Source organism: Sinocyclocheilus grahami, unplaced genomic scaffold (assembly GCF_001515645.1).
Source record: "Sinocyclocheilus grahami isolate Dianchi unplaced genomic scaffold, SAMN03320097.WGS_v1.1 scaffold569.1, whole genome shotgun sequence".
NCBI classification, from domain to species: Eukaryota; Metazoa; Chordata; class Actinopteri; order Cypriniformes; family Cyprinidae; genus Sinocyclocheilus; species Sinocyclocheilus grahami.
The window spans coordinates 416199-433801 of record NW_015505748.1 but is presented as its reverse complement, the minus strand read 5'-3'; the positions used below and the strand labels follow the sequence as shown (position 1 = coordinate 433801).

Sequence of the window (17603 nt, the reverse complement as noted above, 5' to 3'; positions counted from 1 at the left end):
TATTCTTAATAATCATTCTTTATAACAAATTAATACAAATAATATTTTTGCAAGTAATAAAAATACAATTTATTCATAAAGATATGGTATGATTAAAAGCCAAGAACTTTATTCCTTATGAGTTTAAAGTGTTCTCCATAATTGTGCCGAATTGGTTGCTTTAGAAAGCAAACTCATACAGTGTGTTGAAGCCAGGAGTTTTTCCCCCTATTTTAAGCTGTCAGCAGTTTCAGCCCATCAGGGCTAATAAGGGAAGTGTCTGTTTCCTATTATTCACTCATCCATTATGACTTTCACACTTAACAGTCCTTACTGACCGAGCACTACTTTAATTCCAGACTGATGTTTACACTTCAGACCAACCTGGACCATTTAACTTGCGCGCATCTTATGAGAAAATATGCTTGTTTAATTAAATAGGTTGAAGAGGATCATTCAGTGAGAGAAACGACACTCTGTATGAAGTGTCATTTCTCACACAAGCGTGCAAACTCATTCTCAGCAGAGCCGTGAGCGGAGGCTAAAGCACTGGAGAGGATGAGACGTCTCTTCCAGACCCAAAGAGAGAGAAAAGTGTAAACCAACATGCTGCTGCATGACTGAACGGCTCTCTGGACTTTGTTTTGATTCTCCAGATGTAAAACTTGGAGCGTCACAGTCGATCTCAGAAGAGAAGCACTCCCACAGACTGAGATGGCAAACAATAGTTATCAGTGTGACTGATAACAAGGCCTGTTTTGTACAGTCTCCCTCTATTTCACCTCATGTTCAACTCGTTTGTCGCTCTCTGCACAGAACGAACGTCTGACTAAATTCATTCTGGTTAGCAGAACATTCCCATGGCTAATTACAGCCTGTCAGTCATTCTGTAATCTTTCCAGAGTGACGCTGTTATTCAGTCAGATTCATTCAATGTTTGTCACCGTCAGTCACTGACACTAATGCTTTATTAATTAGTCTGTTATAGCAGGTGAACAACTTTATATGAAAGCTATTTAGAACAGATAATCCATTTGCAGATCATCTGGCTCATGTATTTGCTCAAAGTTTGTTTGATTCGAGGAACATATGTGTTGGACGTTAGATGAATGGACAAAATGCTTATATAAACCGAAGCTTTAAAGCAATTGTTTGCCCAAAAGTGAACATTTTCTGAAATTGTGCTCACCCTCAGGCCATCCAAGATGTAGATGAGTTTGTTTCTTCATCAGATTTGGAGAAATGTAGCATTGCATCACTTGCTCACCAATGGATGCTCTGCAGTGAATGGGTGCCGTCAGAATGAGAGTACAAACAGCTGATAAAAACATCACAGTAATCCACAGCACTCCAGTCCATCAGTTCACATCTTGTGAAGCCAAAAGCCGTGTGTTTGTAAGAAACAAATCCATCATTAAGACGTTTTTAACTAAAATACGAGTCCATAATCCATAATAATGCTGAAAAAGTTTATCTCCTGTTGTCTCTCACATCAATTTATTTGATCTGTTTTTTGTTCTGTTTGGACGGTGCTTGATCTGTGCAGACTTCTCTCCTGATTCAGATCAGACCACTTTTTCACTGGAGGAAACAACATTATAGATATTATGGACTCATATTTTGGCCGGAAGCAATGGTTTGAGGTGAAACACTTCTTGATGTTGAATTAGTTTCTTACAAACACGCAGCATTTGTCTCAAGACATTAACTGATGGACTGGAGTTGTGTGGATTGTGATGTTTTTATCAGCTGTTTGGACTCTCATTCTGACGGCACCCATTCACTGCAGAGCATCCATTGCTGAGCAACTGATGCAATGCTACATTTCTCCAAATCTGATGAAGACACAAACCCATCTACATCTTTGAGAGCCTGAGGGTGAGCACATTTTCATTTTTGGCTGAACTATTCCTTTAATGCACTGCAATGTAAAATAACATTGCTGATCACAGAATGTTAGAAATCAATAAATTGTTGTGCTGTTGTTGTCATTCTTAGCTGTTCATGTGGTGTTGAGGTACTGGTCTACAGTGAACTTTCTCACTGTCGTGTATGTGAATCTGCTGTCACACATCCATCCATCCAATGGCTGATGTTTGTACAGGACTGTTTACACCGGTTAAAAACAAGCATGATGTGTTAAAGGTTAGTGGAGAGTAGGGTTAGTTGTCACACCATTTATATTGTAGTGAATATTTGTCAGGGTAGCATTAATTTGAGCCAGATATTTATAGAGACGCTACATATCACAGCATTTGCACATTTGGTTAGTCACCAAACACAGGAAATAAGAAAGTGAGGTGATGCACCATAATAAACTGATGCTGTAGAGGTGAACAGATCAGAGGAACTATTCACACACTCGGATGTTTAGATTCTAACGAAAGCCCAAAAAAGAGGAAGAGATGAAAGTATGAGAAACACGTTAGACGAGTGAGCATCTTCTGATCAACAAGCATTAATTAGTTACTAGCATGTTAATCATCTATCTATCAAACTCCGCCCCTCGGCTGATTTCACTGGTCAGCTCAATCATGGTCACCTGTCATGAAAAGTTCATACTTTGTGAAAATCATGAATGGACTGACTGATCAATGGATCTGGTTTAGGTTAGGGTTATGGGTTGGTATTTGTTTAAGTGTTTTGTAGACAATCAGCACTGTGATGGTCATGACCAGTGAAGTCTCCAGATCTGTTTGCGCTGAACAGGTTTAGGGAGGGAGAGGGGGGGGGTAATCATGCGACTCTAGTTTGTGTTCCAACAGTACTTTAAACGGGGAAATAAATCAGAAAAAAATCACTTATCTTGACTGATAAAATTTAGTAGCTTTAATAAGGATCTGTGAATAATTCTTACAGTGAATACTATGCAGTGTTTCATTTACATTTGATTATTTAAATTCTGTAGTAGCCTATTTCTAACTTGAATTACTTGTTACCTGTTAAACCTAAAATCTTATATTGTATTTGTCCTATTGTTTGTTATTTGCATCATTGTTCTTATTTTCAATTTGTCTTATTCTTAACTTTTAATATCTATAATGTGATCTATAGTTATTCTGAAATAAAATACCTCATACTGTGAAATCATATTTTGGCCGTATCTTCCACTCCTACCCTGCACTGCGATTTGTGTTTGCATGTATTGCTGAGTAGCCTAACTTGAAAAATAGTTGTCATGTAATTTTAACATTTGTTTGATAACAGCTGGAATCATTACCCTCTGAATCATAGTTGAATCGAATGTAAGGCAAGTTTAGATTCCCTTAATCGCTCTAATTGTTTGTCGGAATGTGATAAATGCACTTTTTATATTTATGCTTTTTGTAAAGTTTTTCTTTTGAGCACTGAAGGGGCCATGTAAAGTAAACCCAGTATTAACATTGTTTTATTGATAGTAGTAACTTGCTCAACAACACTAGGCCATGTGATATCAACATGGACCGACCCACTCTCTACTGACGTGAGTGTACATCAGCATGTGACTATTTCTCAAAAATACTGTTGTTGGTTATTTGGCCTTCCGGAAGTAGATGCAATTAGGAATCATTGGTTAAGATTTATTTACAACAAAACGGCACAACCCAGATGTTCGAATTTATGCAATGCATTTTATGGACGACACTTTTATTTATTTATTTTTAACCTAGAAAGGTACAAGGCTGGCAGTGCACAAAGGCTATTTCTAAAAAAAAAAAAAAAAAGCAAAGTCGGAATTGGTCCTTTTCTTTTTATGACAATCTGGCGCTTCTGAATCAGCGACTGTAAGTATGTTTTGTTATTAGTTTAAGTATTTGCTATTGACTGTTCAAATGCGGAGTTTTGCGCAGAGGTGTGTGTGTGTGAGGGGGAACAGGGTCACATCACAGGAGAGTGAACTGTCTGTCAGAAATCATAGCACGTCAGCTGTCTTAACCATAGCTTGTGTACTGCATCATCACTGTGTCTGTCATGCGACTCTGTTGCCCTTTCGGAGTTGGTGTGTGTGTGTGTGGTGTTTTTTTTTTTTTTTTTTTTAAACTGATGGTAAAACTAAGGACATTATTAACTTGATATTTACTTTGAAAGCTTAAGTTCACGATTTATGGTAAGGGGCGTTACATTTCCGATGCATGCTTGTGGTGTTCGGCCAATCATAATGCACTGGGTCAGCTGGCCAATCAGAGCAGACTGTGCTGTCAAAGCCAAGTAGATATAACTGCAGACCAGAGATCTCCAAAATGGGGCGTGAACTTCCAAAAGTGGGCAGAACCTCCAAAATGGGGTGGGGTCTCCTCACGCAAAGACTTTCACCATTGGCTCTGGCTCCAGCCAATTGTTATTGACTTGCATTTCAAAATAAAACTTTATAAATGTAACATTGTTTCTAATTCATCTCAAATAAAATATGCTATACAAGTAAATATTCTCCGTGAGAGCAGAGCCCAAAGCTTGTGGCCAGTGGTGTTCGGACTGGAGTTTGAACATCTGCTTAATGATATAAACGGGAATCCCCCACGAGCTCTCCCGCGAGACGTCCCAGTGCAGCGCAGGGGAAAGATTTCACTATCGCTTTTTTTCTAAGCAACTGGGGCGTCCCGGGGCTCGAAATTCGCAGGGTAGGAGGGGGTAGTGACGCTGGGTGTAACTAAAAAGATGCCATTTTCACGGTTTTGTGTGTCATAGAGAAGCATAAGGTACTTTCCTGCTCCTGAAATGAATATGGGGTAGGTTTAGGGGTTAGCATTTTTAAAAAGGAAATCAACACTTTAATTGGCACAACCAATACACTCTTTAGAATCAGCTGTGGGGCGGAGTTTGCACTGAAGTGGATTGGGGGAAAAAATTGCGCATGCCTGTGTGTCAATGGGAGGAAGCCACGCCCTATTTTGGAGCTCCCACCCCGTTTTGGAGTTCCCGCCCCCATTTGGAGATCTCCAGTTATATACCCTTCTTGGCTTTGTAGAAAACGAAGTGTTTGAGAGAGGCGGGGCATAGAGGATCTACAATAATGTACAATATTTGAAAAATAATGTGTTTTTTTGAACATTAAAGCCTGTCAGCATATTCTGTTACACCAAATACACAAAATAATGATCTTTTAAAAAGCATCATATGACCCCTTTAATGTGTAACGTTTAATTCACACAAAACAGGTGTAAGTTTCATGTTAACCAAGCCATATGAAAAGAGCGAGTTTGAGAAACGAGGAAGTCTCGAGCCGTTCCTGGTATCGCTTCATCAGAGACAGATGCCCAGCATGAGGGAAACTCATGCCCTTTCTTCATCGCAAACATTCAGAACCGGTTTGAAACGTTTCGATGGGCGAGTAAACGCTCGAGTGGGATTAGGTAGGCTGCTGAATGAATCACAGATTCCACACTGAAATTACTCAAAGATCTCACAACTTTCACCAATAAGGCTATTTAAAAGTTATATAAATATTAGGCCAAATGTTTATTCTTTATTGATATGAGAAAAGGTTCTGAGATCAACATTATCGGAACGTGCTTATTAAAGTTCTCTGTTGAGATAAAACGTTCTCAGAACGTCCCAAACATTTAATTGTAGCCTACCGAACGTTCTAAGAAACGTTTTTGTTACCTTTACAACCACGATAAGAAACCTGGACATTTTAACGTTCTAAGAATATTATAATTAAACGTTCAAACGACGTTACATTTTGGGTGAAATAGAGTTATAACGTTTTTTTTTTATGTTTCAGGAACGTTCTAGTCACGACAAGAAAAGCGGACATTTCGACGTGTGCGAAGCATTTCAAAACAACGTTCCCACAATGTTTTACAACCCAAATGTGTCGCATGTAAGGTCGCCGATACAGTTCCCGTGTTTAGACACGATGGTTCAGTTAGAGCAGATGATAAACTCGATCAACATTATCGGAACGTGCTTATTAAAGTTCTCTGTTGAGATAAAACGTTCTCAGAACGTCCCAAACATTTAATTGTAGCCTACCGAACGTTCTAAGAAACGTTTTTGTTACCTTTACAACCACGATAAGAAACCTGGACATTTTAACGTTCTAAGAATATTATAATTAAACGTTCAAACGACGTTACATTTTGGGTGAAATAGAGTTATAACGTTTTTTTTTTATGTTTCAGGAACGTTCTAGTCACAAGAAAAGCGGACATTTCGACGTGTGCGAAACATTTCAAAACAACGTTCCCACAATGTTTTACAACCCAAATGTGTCGCATGTAAGGTCGCCGATACAGTTCCCGTGTTTAGACACGATGGTTCAGTTAGAGCAGATGATAAACTCACACGCACACACACACACACACAGGTTTACATTTGTGAAAAGTGGGGACTCTCCATAGGCGTAATGGTTTTTATACTGTACAGACCGTATATTCTATTGCCCTACACCAACCCTACCCCTAAACCTACCCCTCACAGGAGACTTTCTGCTATTTCAGATTTTCAATACACTCCATTCTGTGTGATTTATAAGCGTTTTGAAAAGTGGGGACATGGGGTAATGTCCTGAAAAGTCACCTTCTCCTTGTAATACCTGTCATACCTTTGTCATTATACACATTTATGTCCCAATTTGTCACAAAAACGCGCACACACACACACTCACTCACTCACACACCTGTGATGACGATCTTACCTCCACCTGCACGTAAGTTGAGGGAAACCATCCCTTGACTCCGTCCTTCTCTCCCTCCCACCAGCCTCCGTCCAGAGCTTGCGTTACTCTGATCACTTCTCCAGCCTCAAACTTCAGTCCCTGCTGATGCTGATCCCCGTTGAAGGAGTATAAGCTTCGACAAAACGAGCCTGACATCGTAAACCCCTCAGGTGGCGAATCGAATCTCCAAACGGTCTCCAAAACCGTACTCCGAATGACTTTAAGAGAGCTTAAACCGGGTCTGTCATGCTCCTGCGCGGAGTGGACTGTAATGTGAACGCTGTCAGGATCGCAGCGCATGGCCCTGGAGTGAACACACCCACTCACTCACACATCATCATCATCTTCATCTTCAGAGACAGCAGAGCTCGTTCACTGCATTGCCTCATTCCGAAAAGCCTGATCTGTGTCACTAAACATCTGTATGATCTAATACAGGAGACCACAAAGAACTGCGACAGATCAGGCAGTGAAATATGGGGATGCCCTTATTGGGACAGGTTAATATTAGAGTAGCTTTTATTATTTAATTTGAGAAAATCAAATATTGTGAATTAAGTAGGAAATATATTTTTTTGCCTATCAAGTGCATATAGGCTATATAGCTTATATTTACATCGAACATCAAAGTAACTGCATCAATTCGGTCAAGAAGAACACGCTCATTCTAGCCGCCACGGTGTTGCGCGCATATACCAGGCGTTACGGTAATAGCGCCTAAAACTCAGATCAAGGGAAAAGCGCTCTCTGGCATTCATTTATTGAGCCAGTTTCTCTGGCAATGAATGAATTAATGCATTTAAAATCATACAAATGTTTAAAAAACGGTCTGATAAAAATGAACATGACGTGTGAAAAGTGTGTCTGATTTCCCATTACAAAATAAAAACTGTGGAAACCGGGAGTTTCGTTTTTAGAGCCATCCAAATTCAAAGACAAAACTGGTCATATATGAGTTTTTGGAGGGCTTTTATTTTGTAATGCAACATCAGATCGTCCTGAAACTGGTTTAGTGACTCCCAGGGGTAGTGGACTAATAATCTGAATTGAAATTAGAGGACATTGAATTGTATTAGAGGTAAAAAAAAATGATATAAATACTGTTGGGTTTCTCGCACAAACCGATCGTTTCGTGTCTTAGGACATCAATGTGTCGTCACGAGCCACAGGGTTTAATTTGGATTTGTTTTTTACTCTCATAGATTTTGTTACCATTGTCATGCATAATACGACTGACAGACTGCAACGGTTAAAGTTAAAAATCATAATTTGTGTTCTACTGAAGAAATAAAGTCACCTACATCTTAGATGCCCTGCAGGGGGTAAGCAGATAAACATCACATTCATTTTTGGGTGAACTATCCCTTTAATAGACCATGGCTTACTTTAAATGAAGCACACTTTCTAAAAAGTATTTTTGATGTCATGGATTTTCACGGTTTTGTGTGTCATAGAGAAGCATAAGGTGCTTTCCTGCTCCTGAAATGAATATTCGGTTATCTGTTAGAAAACTTAAAATGATGAAACTAACACTTAAAGCAGCTACAGAAGTGTTGGTCTCGGTTGTCTGCTGTCTCCCTCTCGCGGTCAGATAACTGTAGGGTTATTGTGGAATGCACCATGACCTCTGAACGGCCTAAAGCGGATGTATTGTTACAGATGTGTTAGAAATGCGTAAAGAAGTATGAAATGTGTATGAAAGCCCTTTTCGGCCACAGAATTAAAAAATTTAGATTTTTTTTTTATTCCGTGTTCTTCCATAGTATTGTGTGGTGTTTAGTGCAGTTTGTGGATTACAGTATTTATTTGAACCCCCCCGCAAACGCGACATGGTACGATCCACGATCTGTCAATGGACGACAAGCTTTCGCTTTCACGCGCTAGTTATGATTACATGTCAAACCTCACTATCTATACGGTCTTTAAACCGTATGCTCGGGATTTCTAGTAAATTAATTCTCTATTTATTCAGCGGAACCGCGCACAAACCGTTCAGGAGCATAGATATGTATAGGTAGATGCCACATTGACGCGTCAGCTATTTTGGAACGGTCGGTATGTCGTCACTCATATCAAAGATCAATGAGTTTCAAAGATGCTACAATGTTGCGCAGCCTCTGGACGTAAACACCGATGAAATGTAAATTCCTGAAGAAACTAGATAAGCTTTCACAGGTAAGAATGTGTTGTTGTTGTTGTTTTTAATATATGTATTAACTGGTTTTAAACTATAGTACCTTTTTAAATGTCGTGTTAGCTATCGGCTTCATCTTGTTGTATTGTGTTAGTTTAGAAAAATCGTCTGCTGAAGTCTATTGCAGATATAGATATTAATACATGCGTATTATTAGTGTTACAGACACACAGGCCACTTGCTCTCAAGTGTTCACGGACCGGCTTTGACCATTCCAATATGGCGGAAGGCTTACAGCCGCTAAAGGTGATGATACACGGGGCAGCTTTTTGAGCAATGTTGCAACCAGGTGAGAGACAGGGCCCACGACCGATCCAAAGTATCTAGATATAAAGTTGTTGCCTATGCTCAATAGGAAAGTGCCCAAACAACATCGCTTGGCAACACCGCCCCGTGTATCACCTCATCACCTTAAAGCGGTCATATGATGCGATTTCAATTTTTCCTTTCTCTTTGGAGTGTTACAAGCTCTTGGCGCATAAAGAAGATCTGTAAAGTTGCAAAGACTAAAGTCTCAAACCCAAAGAGATATTCTTTATAAAAGTTAAGAATCAGCCACGCCTATCTAAAACAGCTCGTTCTAACACGCCCCCACATGTCTACATCACTATGTGGGAAGATTTGCATAACGCCGCCCAAATGTTCACGCAAAGAAAGAAGGCGTAACTTTTATTCTCGCTGTAGTATTGTTGCTGCCGCCATGTCGTGAAGACGCTGTGTGTTTCGTTGTGAAAGCGAAACTACTTTGTTTGGTCTTCCAAAAGAGGACGATATCTGCTTCGTCATGCCTAGAGCTGATCCGTGCTGGTCGCTGAGGAAATACATCAACTTCATGCTGTGGATCGCCGGATCGGCTTTCACCGTGGACGAAGCGGAGTCCAGCCCGGGGTCGTCACATGTGGTTGCCGCAAGCCCTCCGGACTCTTTTTTGGTCATTCTAAATTAAGCATCTGTGAGGAGAGAAATTGTGTTTGTAGCCTATGTAACCATCCATGATAATAATACCGGTTTATGAAAATTTGACAGTTTTATGGGAAGCTTGTTAATATTAAAATTACAATTAAGAAGATATTCAATACCACCTATACTTTTTTTTTTTCAAATGAATAATATCAATTTAATTTTGTCCATTTAATTGTAAATATAGTATTAGATTTTTCAAAATCAAGTACATTCTTATTCTGCATTTTTAGGAAAAACATTAAATTTTTTGTACCTGTCAAGGAGTACATGACTGTAATCAATGCCATTCCCTCAGAACTTATTAAATTGCTAGACAATTATGTAGATGAAAGAAAACAACAACAACTTAGATTTCAGTCTTAAAGGGATATTCCACCCCAAAATGAAAATTGTGTCATCAATCACTTACCTCCATGTCGTTCCAAACCCATAAAAGCTTTGTTCGCAAGCAGCTTACGGATGCGCTGTTTTCATTCTAATCAAAGCGTAAATACACGTAGAAAACGTATCCTTGTGTCGCGGCTGACACAGAAGAGCGTAAGCTGCTTGCGTTCAGTGGTTATTCTCCAAAATGGCACTACGGTGATGCGGAGAGACACAGAGGAGACGAATTGTTGAATAAAGTCGTACAAAAAGTATTCTCGTCGCTTCGTTACGGTTGAACCACTGATAGCAGATGGACTATTCTGTAGGGCTGTTGCGATAACCGCAATACCGCGCTATTGTAGAGCAAACCGCAGAGGAATGCAAGAACTGCAGCAACCGCGATTTTTGCCTGTTTTCTTTTTCCGTAAGGATATGTCCTTCTTGTTTTACACTTCATGCATGTGGACTGAATATTAAACAAGTTAGTAATGATAACATAATGTGTACAATGCTGATTTGTACAGAGGCTCCGTAGATTTGCACTTAACAAGCCTAAACAGACAGTGAATGAGAGAGAGAGATCGACTGAGCGCGTGATTACTTGCGTCTGTCCTCCAGGCCGAGTCATATATATTTGTGAAAATAGGTTGTCATGTCCAAGGAAAGCGAAATCTCTGTCTTAGCATCGACGCATGAGCCTTCTAGGTCAGCTGAGCCTTCTAAAGTGGTGCTCAAAGTTAAAATGATTTCAACAGCGTGTTTCATTAGGTCTCTTTGAATGATTGAATCAGCGTTTTTGAACGTGTAGTTGAATGACAGTCCCTTTCCACCACCTTGTGGTGCAACACTGTAACTGCACTGAATGACAGCCCGTCTAGAACGCGTGCAGGTGGAAATATTAATAGAAAGTCTCTTGTCCAGTCAGATTAGAAAATCAGATTACAACTAGGCTAACTGTTATACATATAGGCTAACGATAGCCTAACAATCTTATTGTCAGGTTTATGTTCTGTTATGTGGACCGTTATTTTGTCATTCTCTTCTGTTTACTTCACTTCCTGTTTCAACGCTATTCGGTTTCAGTTTCATTGTCTTCTGAATATGACCTCTTTAATTATATCGTAACACATACACACACAAATTATATATATATATATATGTATCTGTATGGCGATAATACCGCATACTATTGAGCCACTCAAAATTACCGCAAGGGAAATTCCCTCACCGTGACAGCCCTACTATTCTGACGATGTCTTTCATACTTTTCTGAACCTTGTGAAATTTACTTGGCAGTCAATGGGACAGTCACAAGCCTCCCGGTTTTCATCCAAAATATCTTAAATTGTGTTCCGAAGACGAATTAAGCTTTTAGGGGTTTGGACGACACGGGGGTAAGTGATTAATAACAAAATGTTCATTTTGGGGTGGAGTATCCCTTTAAGTTGGGAGGTATACATTTAAAAGACAAGGATTGTAATAATAATTATCTACGAAACCTCTCTCCGCTGTTCCTTTAGCTATAGCCTATCAATTTCAGGATGTCAACTAGAAAGACTCTTTTTGTATTACTAATAAAATTGGGGGGAGGTATCCTTCAAGATTGCTCACTAATTTTTCACTCATTTTAAAATAGAAATAGGTCACTACTTGTAATATAGCCTACATTAAAAGACACAAGAAATAACAAAGCGAAAAAAACTTAATTATTGTAAAGCATTAAATCTGTCCTTTGAATGATTTCTAATACATACAATTTCTTGATAGACTACAGATGTGTTTTCCCCCCACTTTAGGTTTTTCATTTTTTATCATTGTAGCCTATTGTTTCCCACAATTTGAGTTAATGTAATGGATACTGCCTTTCGAAGTTTAAAATGATAATTGACTTTCTATGTTCATTGTTTAAAAGATTGCAATAAAACGCATCTACCTATACATGTGTTTGATCAGGAGAACGGCGATGGAGGATCGCGCACCGCCGGTGTTCGCGTTCGGGATCATCGCGGACATACAGTACGCAGATATCGAGGACGGTTTAAATTATCTGAGAACACGCAAACGCTTCTACAGGAACAGCCTCCAGCTGCTGCGCAACGCGACGCGCCGCTGGGAAGAGCAGCGCGTCAGGTGCGTCCTTCAGCTGGGTGACATTATTGATGGGTTTAATAAAAGCAGCAGCGCTTCGGAACAGGCTCTACACACCGTTATCGGGGAGTTTGACAAGAGCTCGGCGGATGTGCATCACGTGTGGGGCAATCACGAGTTTTACAACTTCTGCAGGGAAACGCTACTCGCTTCCCCGCTCAACAGCGCGGCGAAAGCCGAAAGTGGAAGTGACCTACTAGCGAATGACATTTACGCGTACGAGTTCAGCCCCGGCCCCGGGTTTCGGTTCGTGCTGCTGGACGCGTATGACATCAGCATGATCGGGAGAGACGAGAGCAGCGAGAAACACAAGCGATCACTGAAACTCCTGCAGGAACACAACAGCAATCCTGATCTCAATCAGCCACCAGGTGCTGCAGCCAAGCCTGTGTGAGGTTCTAGTGAAAGACAATGGAACTAGAGTAGTGTATTAACTAGTGCTTAACAGATTAAAGTAAAAATAGAACAAATGAATAAAAAAAATCTGAAGAATTGTGGAAAATATAGGCTGCAGCTGAAGCATGCCGGTCCATTTCAAAGTAATTTATATAGCAAATAAATGAATTTAAGAGCAGCGAGAAACACAAGCGATCACTGAAACTCCTGCAGGAACACAACAGCAATCCTGATCTCAACCAGCCACCAGGTGCTGCAGCCAATCCTGTGTGAGGTTCTAGTGAAAGACAATGGAACTAGAGTAGTGTATTAACTAGTGCTTAACAGATTAAAGTAAAAATAGAACAAATGAATAAAAAAAATATGAAGAATTGTGGAAAATATAGGCTGCAGCTGAAGCATGCCGGTCCATTTCAAAGTAATTTATATAGCAAATAAATGAATTTACCAGCAACTTATGTATGAAAAGAAAAATGAACATTTGCTGAATATGTGCTCATCCTCCGGCCATCCAAGATGTAGATGAGTTTGTTTCTTCATCAGATTTGGAGAAATGTAGCATTCCATCACTTGCTCACCAATGGATGCTCTGCGGTGAATGGGTGCCGTCAGAATGAGAGTCCAAACAGCTGATAAGTGATATTTTGGATTACTGGAAGCATTATTATGGATTTTGGACTTTGTTTTTTACAAACATGCAGCTTTTGGCTTCGCAAGACGTAGGACTGGAGTGGTGTGGATTACTCATGGTTTATTGTGTTTTTATCATTTTATCTGTTTGGCCTCTTATTCTGACGGCACCCATTTGCTGCAGAGCATGCATTGGTGAGCAAGTGATGGAATGAATCCTGGAAAATATGTCTGAACAAGAAATGACTTGAGAAATACATTAGTGCATTATGAATCATACATGTCAGTCTTACAGAAAAACACTTGCTCACCAATGGATGCTCTGCAGTGAATGGGTGCCGTCAGAATGAGAGTCCAAACAGCTGATAAGTGATATTTTGGATTACAGGAAGCATTATTATGGATTTTGGACTTTGTTTTTTACAAACATGCAGCTTTTGGCTTCGCAAGACGTAGGACTGGAGTGGTGTGGATTACTCATGGTTTATTGTGTTTTTATCATTTGATCTGTTTGGCCTCTTATTCTGACGGCACCCATTTGCTGCAGAGCATGCATTGGTGAGCAAGTGATGGAATGAATCCTGGAAAATATGTCTGAACAAGAAATGACTTGAGAAATACATTAGTGCATTATGAATCATACATGTCAGTCTTACAGAAAAGGCTGTTTGGAGTATGTTGACATGCAATTTTATCATGTTTACTGTATATAGTAGTCATGGTGACACATTTCAGTGTGTAAACAGACGGCTAGTACTGTTGGGGGTGAATTAAAGCCAGTTAAACAGACTGGGTACAGCTTGTTTATGTGTTTTTTACAGTATTTGATGGCTTGGAACAAAGGTTTGTGAAATTTAATGGAGGATTCAGCCAAGAGCAGCTGCTGTGGCTCGATGAAGTCTTAACTCTTGCTGACCAGAAACAGGAGAGAGTAACTGTCTTTAGTAAGTATACACGCTTTTAATATCTTTATGCTTGGTCTTTTCAGGTCTTTACGGTACTTGTCAAAAGTTTGCAAAACATTGTTTAATGTTGTTAAAGTCTCTTCTGCTCACCAAGGCTACATTTATTTGATCAGCAAAATGGTGACACATTATTGCAATTTTTAAATGCGTTTGTGAAAATATTGTAAGTGTAATATATTCCTGTGATCAAAGCTGAATTTTCAGCATCATTACTCCAGTCTTCAGTGTCACATGATCTTCAGAAATCATTCTAATATGCTGATTTGCTGCTCAAGAAACATTTCTGATTATTATCAATGTTGAAAACAGTTGTGCTGCTTCATGTTTTTGTGGAAACCGTGATACATTTTTCGTGATTTACATTTTTCAGAATTCTGTGATGAATAGAAAGTTCAAAAGAACAGCATTTATTTGAAATAGAAATCTTTTGTAACACTATAAATGCCTTTACTGTCACTTTTGATCAATTTAACGGGTCCTTGGTGAATAAAAGCGTCCATGTCTTTTGAGTGATAATTTACAATGAAACAAAAATCTGAAGCAGCAAATGAAAATTAAGCTTTGATCTCAGGAATAAATTACATTTCACAATAGATTCACATAGAAAACAGTTATTTTAAATTGCAATAGCATTTCATAATTTTTACTGTATCTTTGAGTAAATAAATGCAGCCTTGGTGAGCAGAAGAGACTTAGTTAAGAACATTTAAAAATCGTAATGTTTCCAAACTTTTGACAATCACTGTATATTGTGTATTTGTGTAGGTCATCTTCCCGTTCACCCGTACGCCACAGACCCCATCTGTCTGGCGTGGAACTACGACGCCTTGCAGTCCGTGCTGCGCTCTCATAAGAGCGTGGTTTGCTTCATGGCGGGACACGATCATGATGGAGGATATTACATGGATGAGTCTGGTGTTCACCACATCACGCTGGAGGGGGTGATTGAAACGCGTCCAGACAGCAATGCCTTCGGGACGGTTTATGTCTATGAGGACCAGATGGTTCTAAAGGGCAACGGAAGGATATCAGACATGGTTCTCAAGTATCCATGAGTGGAAAGCATTTATGAACTGACAGGAGAGAAGATTATTGTCAATGAATGATGGAATGGAAAATAATAAACAAACACCCTTCCATATGATCCTCTCAATTTCTGCTTACATTTAGTGTTAAATCAGATTTTTATAAACCCTAAGATATGTTCATGTATAGCCTATAAGTAACACTATTACCAACAAAATGAACAATTCAAATGAACAACAACAAACCCTTAATAAGGTTAAGTCATCACTGACAAGATGGGATTTTAATGAAAGTTGGCTACCTACGCAAAACCGGGCCATAGCGAAGTAAAAAAAAAAAAAAATGTAAGAAAACTACAGCACCCATAATGCATTGGGCTCGATCAGATGATCCGGAAATTGGATACAAAAATGCGGAAGTAGTACGATCTGTAGTTTTTATACAAAAGTCCTGGAGTTGTCAAAAGTGATGCGTTTTATGTCAACCGACAGACGTTTGCCGACATATAAACGGGAATATCTTGGTGCAGGTGACACGTAAAAATAATACACATTGTTCGGTGACTAAAGTTGGTTGAGAGTCTGTGAACTTGCCCTTTAATATTAGAGACAAGCAACAATAAACATGAAACTCGCAATGAATACATTACCATTGTATATAGGCTATATGAAGAGGAAATTATATATATTGTTGCTATATAAATATAAAATTATATTTATAAAAGTAGCCTATATACATTTGATTGCATTATACTGTGTTTGAGTGCATAATTTCAATAATGTCAGTAGTAACGTACAGTAGTATACATTTAGTTTTCTATTTATGGTCTTGTGGATGAAATCTTAATATCATTATTACTTCTTTTATAAATATTTATATTGCAACAACAACAAAAAATAAATAAATAGGGGAATAATAGGAATGTTCAGTAATATGCAATAATTTGTATTTAATTATATCAAGATTTCCTGTACATTTAAAACTAAATGTATATGCAATTTTAGTATATAAATAACGATATAAAATGACATAGAATTTCATTATACACATACTGAATGTATATAATAAAATACATCTTTACCAATAAGAAATAAATAGCAACAACATTAAATAAAATAGTGGCAATGTGCAATAATAAAATATGCAACGAATAAAACATGCTACATTGTATACAGACATATTTAAAAGTAATTTTTCGTGTAGCCTAATATTTCATTATTTTGCCTAAATGAACATTTAATTTTGCGATTTTTGGCTGACCCTCGAGTCATGAATCCCCCTTGAGCGGGGAGTCCTCGCGCACCTGGCAACCGCAGAGCCGCCGATACTGCTAGCCGAAGCTGGCTGTCCAGTCCCGCCTTACGACTGTTTAACCCCCTCGCTTCTAAACGGAACCGAATGGGGTGCGGAAAGCCTGTCGGTTCGCTGCAGTAGTCGCGTGCGTTGAGTGTCCAGCGTGAATCCAGTGTCCGAAGGGTCAATCTGCCTCACTGCAGTGCAGCCGCTGCTGGAGTCAAACTGATCCACAATGGCGACTCCCAGTCCCAGCACCAATTCACCAGCTAGCGCTGCGGGATCCGCCTTACACACGCAACACTTAACGACAATGAGCAACATGCAGGGTAAGAGACGCACACACAGCAGCAACGTAAGTGCTTAAATCACACCCCATACTAATGAGCCGTTATTCAGTGATGCGGCTCGAACGCAGCGAAACGCGTTTAGGCCGCGCACTCCAGTGTTTACAGTGTCACATAAACGCGAAGCTCCATGCTAATGTTTCGTGAGCTGAGGCTGTAGGCCTGTGCAGTGGCTCGTGCAGCCTTTCTAGGCATCATATCCAGTGTTAATAATATATTGCACGTTACCTAATCAGATTACTTTTTTCAAGTAACTAGTAAAGTAACGCATTACTTTTTCATTTACAAGAGAATATCTGAGTTACTTTTTCAAATAAGTAACGCAAGTTACTTTTTTTTTCAGTTTATTGACTGACAGCACTCCTGTCCTCATGCTGAGAGAAATCAGAAGATGTTACTGTAGCTCTAAAATAAATATGAATATGCATTAATTCATCTCACTCATAAAAAACCCCCCACAGATTCAGTATTCCTCAAAATGAATAAAAATAATGCAACTCAGAATATGACGCAAACCTGCAATAATTAAATGTTAAACAACACAAATATGCTTTATGTATTTAATCCCATTCTATTAACCGATGTCTTTGCTTCTGAGCTTCGATGATCCAGTTCAACCGTACTAATAAGCAGAAATGCCTCTAGACAAACATACA

At 39.2% G+C, this 17603-nt stretch overlaps 3 protein-coding genes across 5 annotated transcripts in view; 2 read left to right on the top strand and 1 right to left on the bottom strand.

Moving 5' to 3' along the window:
* Positions 1-7085, bottom strand: part of gas7b (growth arrest-specific 7b) — a 39596-nt gene extending 32511 nt beyond the window's left edge. The window contains exon 1 of the mRNA XM_016239593.1: positions 6599-7085. Within this exon, the coding sequence (XP_016095079.1) occupies positions 6599-6919 (321 nt within the window). The 5' untranslated portion in view covers positions 6920-7085. The remainder of the gene's footprint in view (positions 1-6598) is intronic.
* A 1382-nt stretch (positions 7086-8467) lies between these two features.
* Positions 8468-15650, top strand: adprm (ADP-ribose/CDP-alcohol diphosphatase, manganese-dependent). Of its 2 annotated transcripts, XM_016239595.1 has the most exons (5): positions 8468-8794; positions 8971-9102; positions 12096-12661; positions 14138-14260; positions 15047-15650. In XM_016239595.1, the coding sequence occupies exons 3-5, from the start codon at positions 12106-12108 to the stop codon at positions 15334-15336; spliced, it is 969 nt and encodes a 322-aa protein (XP_016095081.1). In that variant the 5' UTR covers positions 8468-8794; positions 8971-9102; positions 12096-12105; the 3' UTR covers positions 15337-15650. The 2 variants fall into 2 exon arrangements, with proteins under 2 accessions (XP_016095081.1, XP_016095080.1); XM_016239594.1 differs by lacking the exon at positions 8971-9102.
* Positions 15651-16613: 963 nt separating this feature from the next.
* Positions 16614-17603, top strand: part of map2k4b (mitogen-activated protein kinase kinase 4b) — a 17793-nt gene continuing 16803 nt past the window's right edge. For both annotated transcript variants that reach the window (XM_016239590.1, XM_016239589.1), the window contains exon 1: positions 16614-16929. In XM_016239590.1, coding sequence (XP_016095076.1) covers positions 16836-16929 — 94 coding nt within the window. In that variant the 5' untranslated portion in view covers positions 16614-16835. The remainder of the gene's footprint in view (positions 16930-17603) is intronic.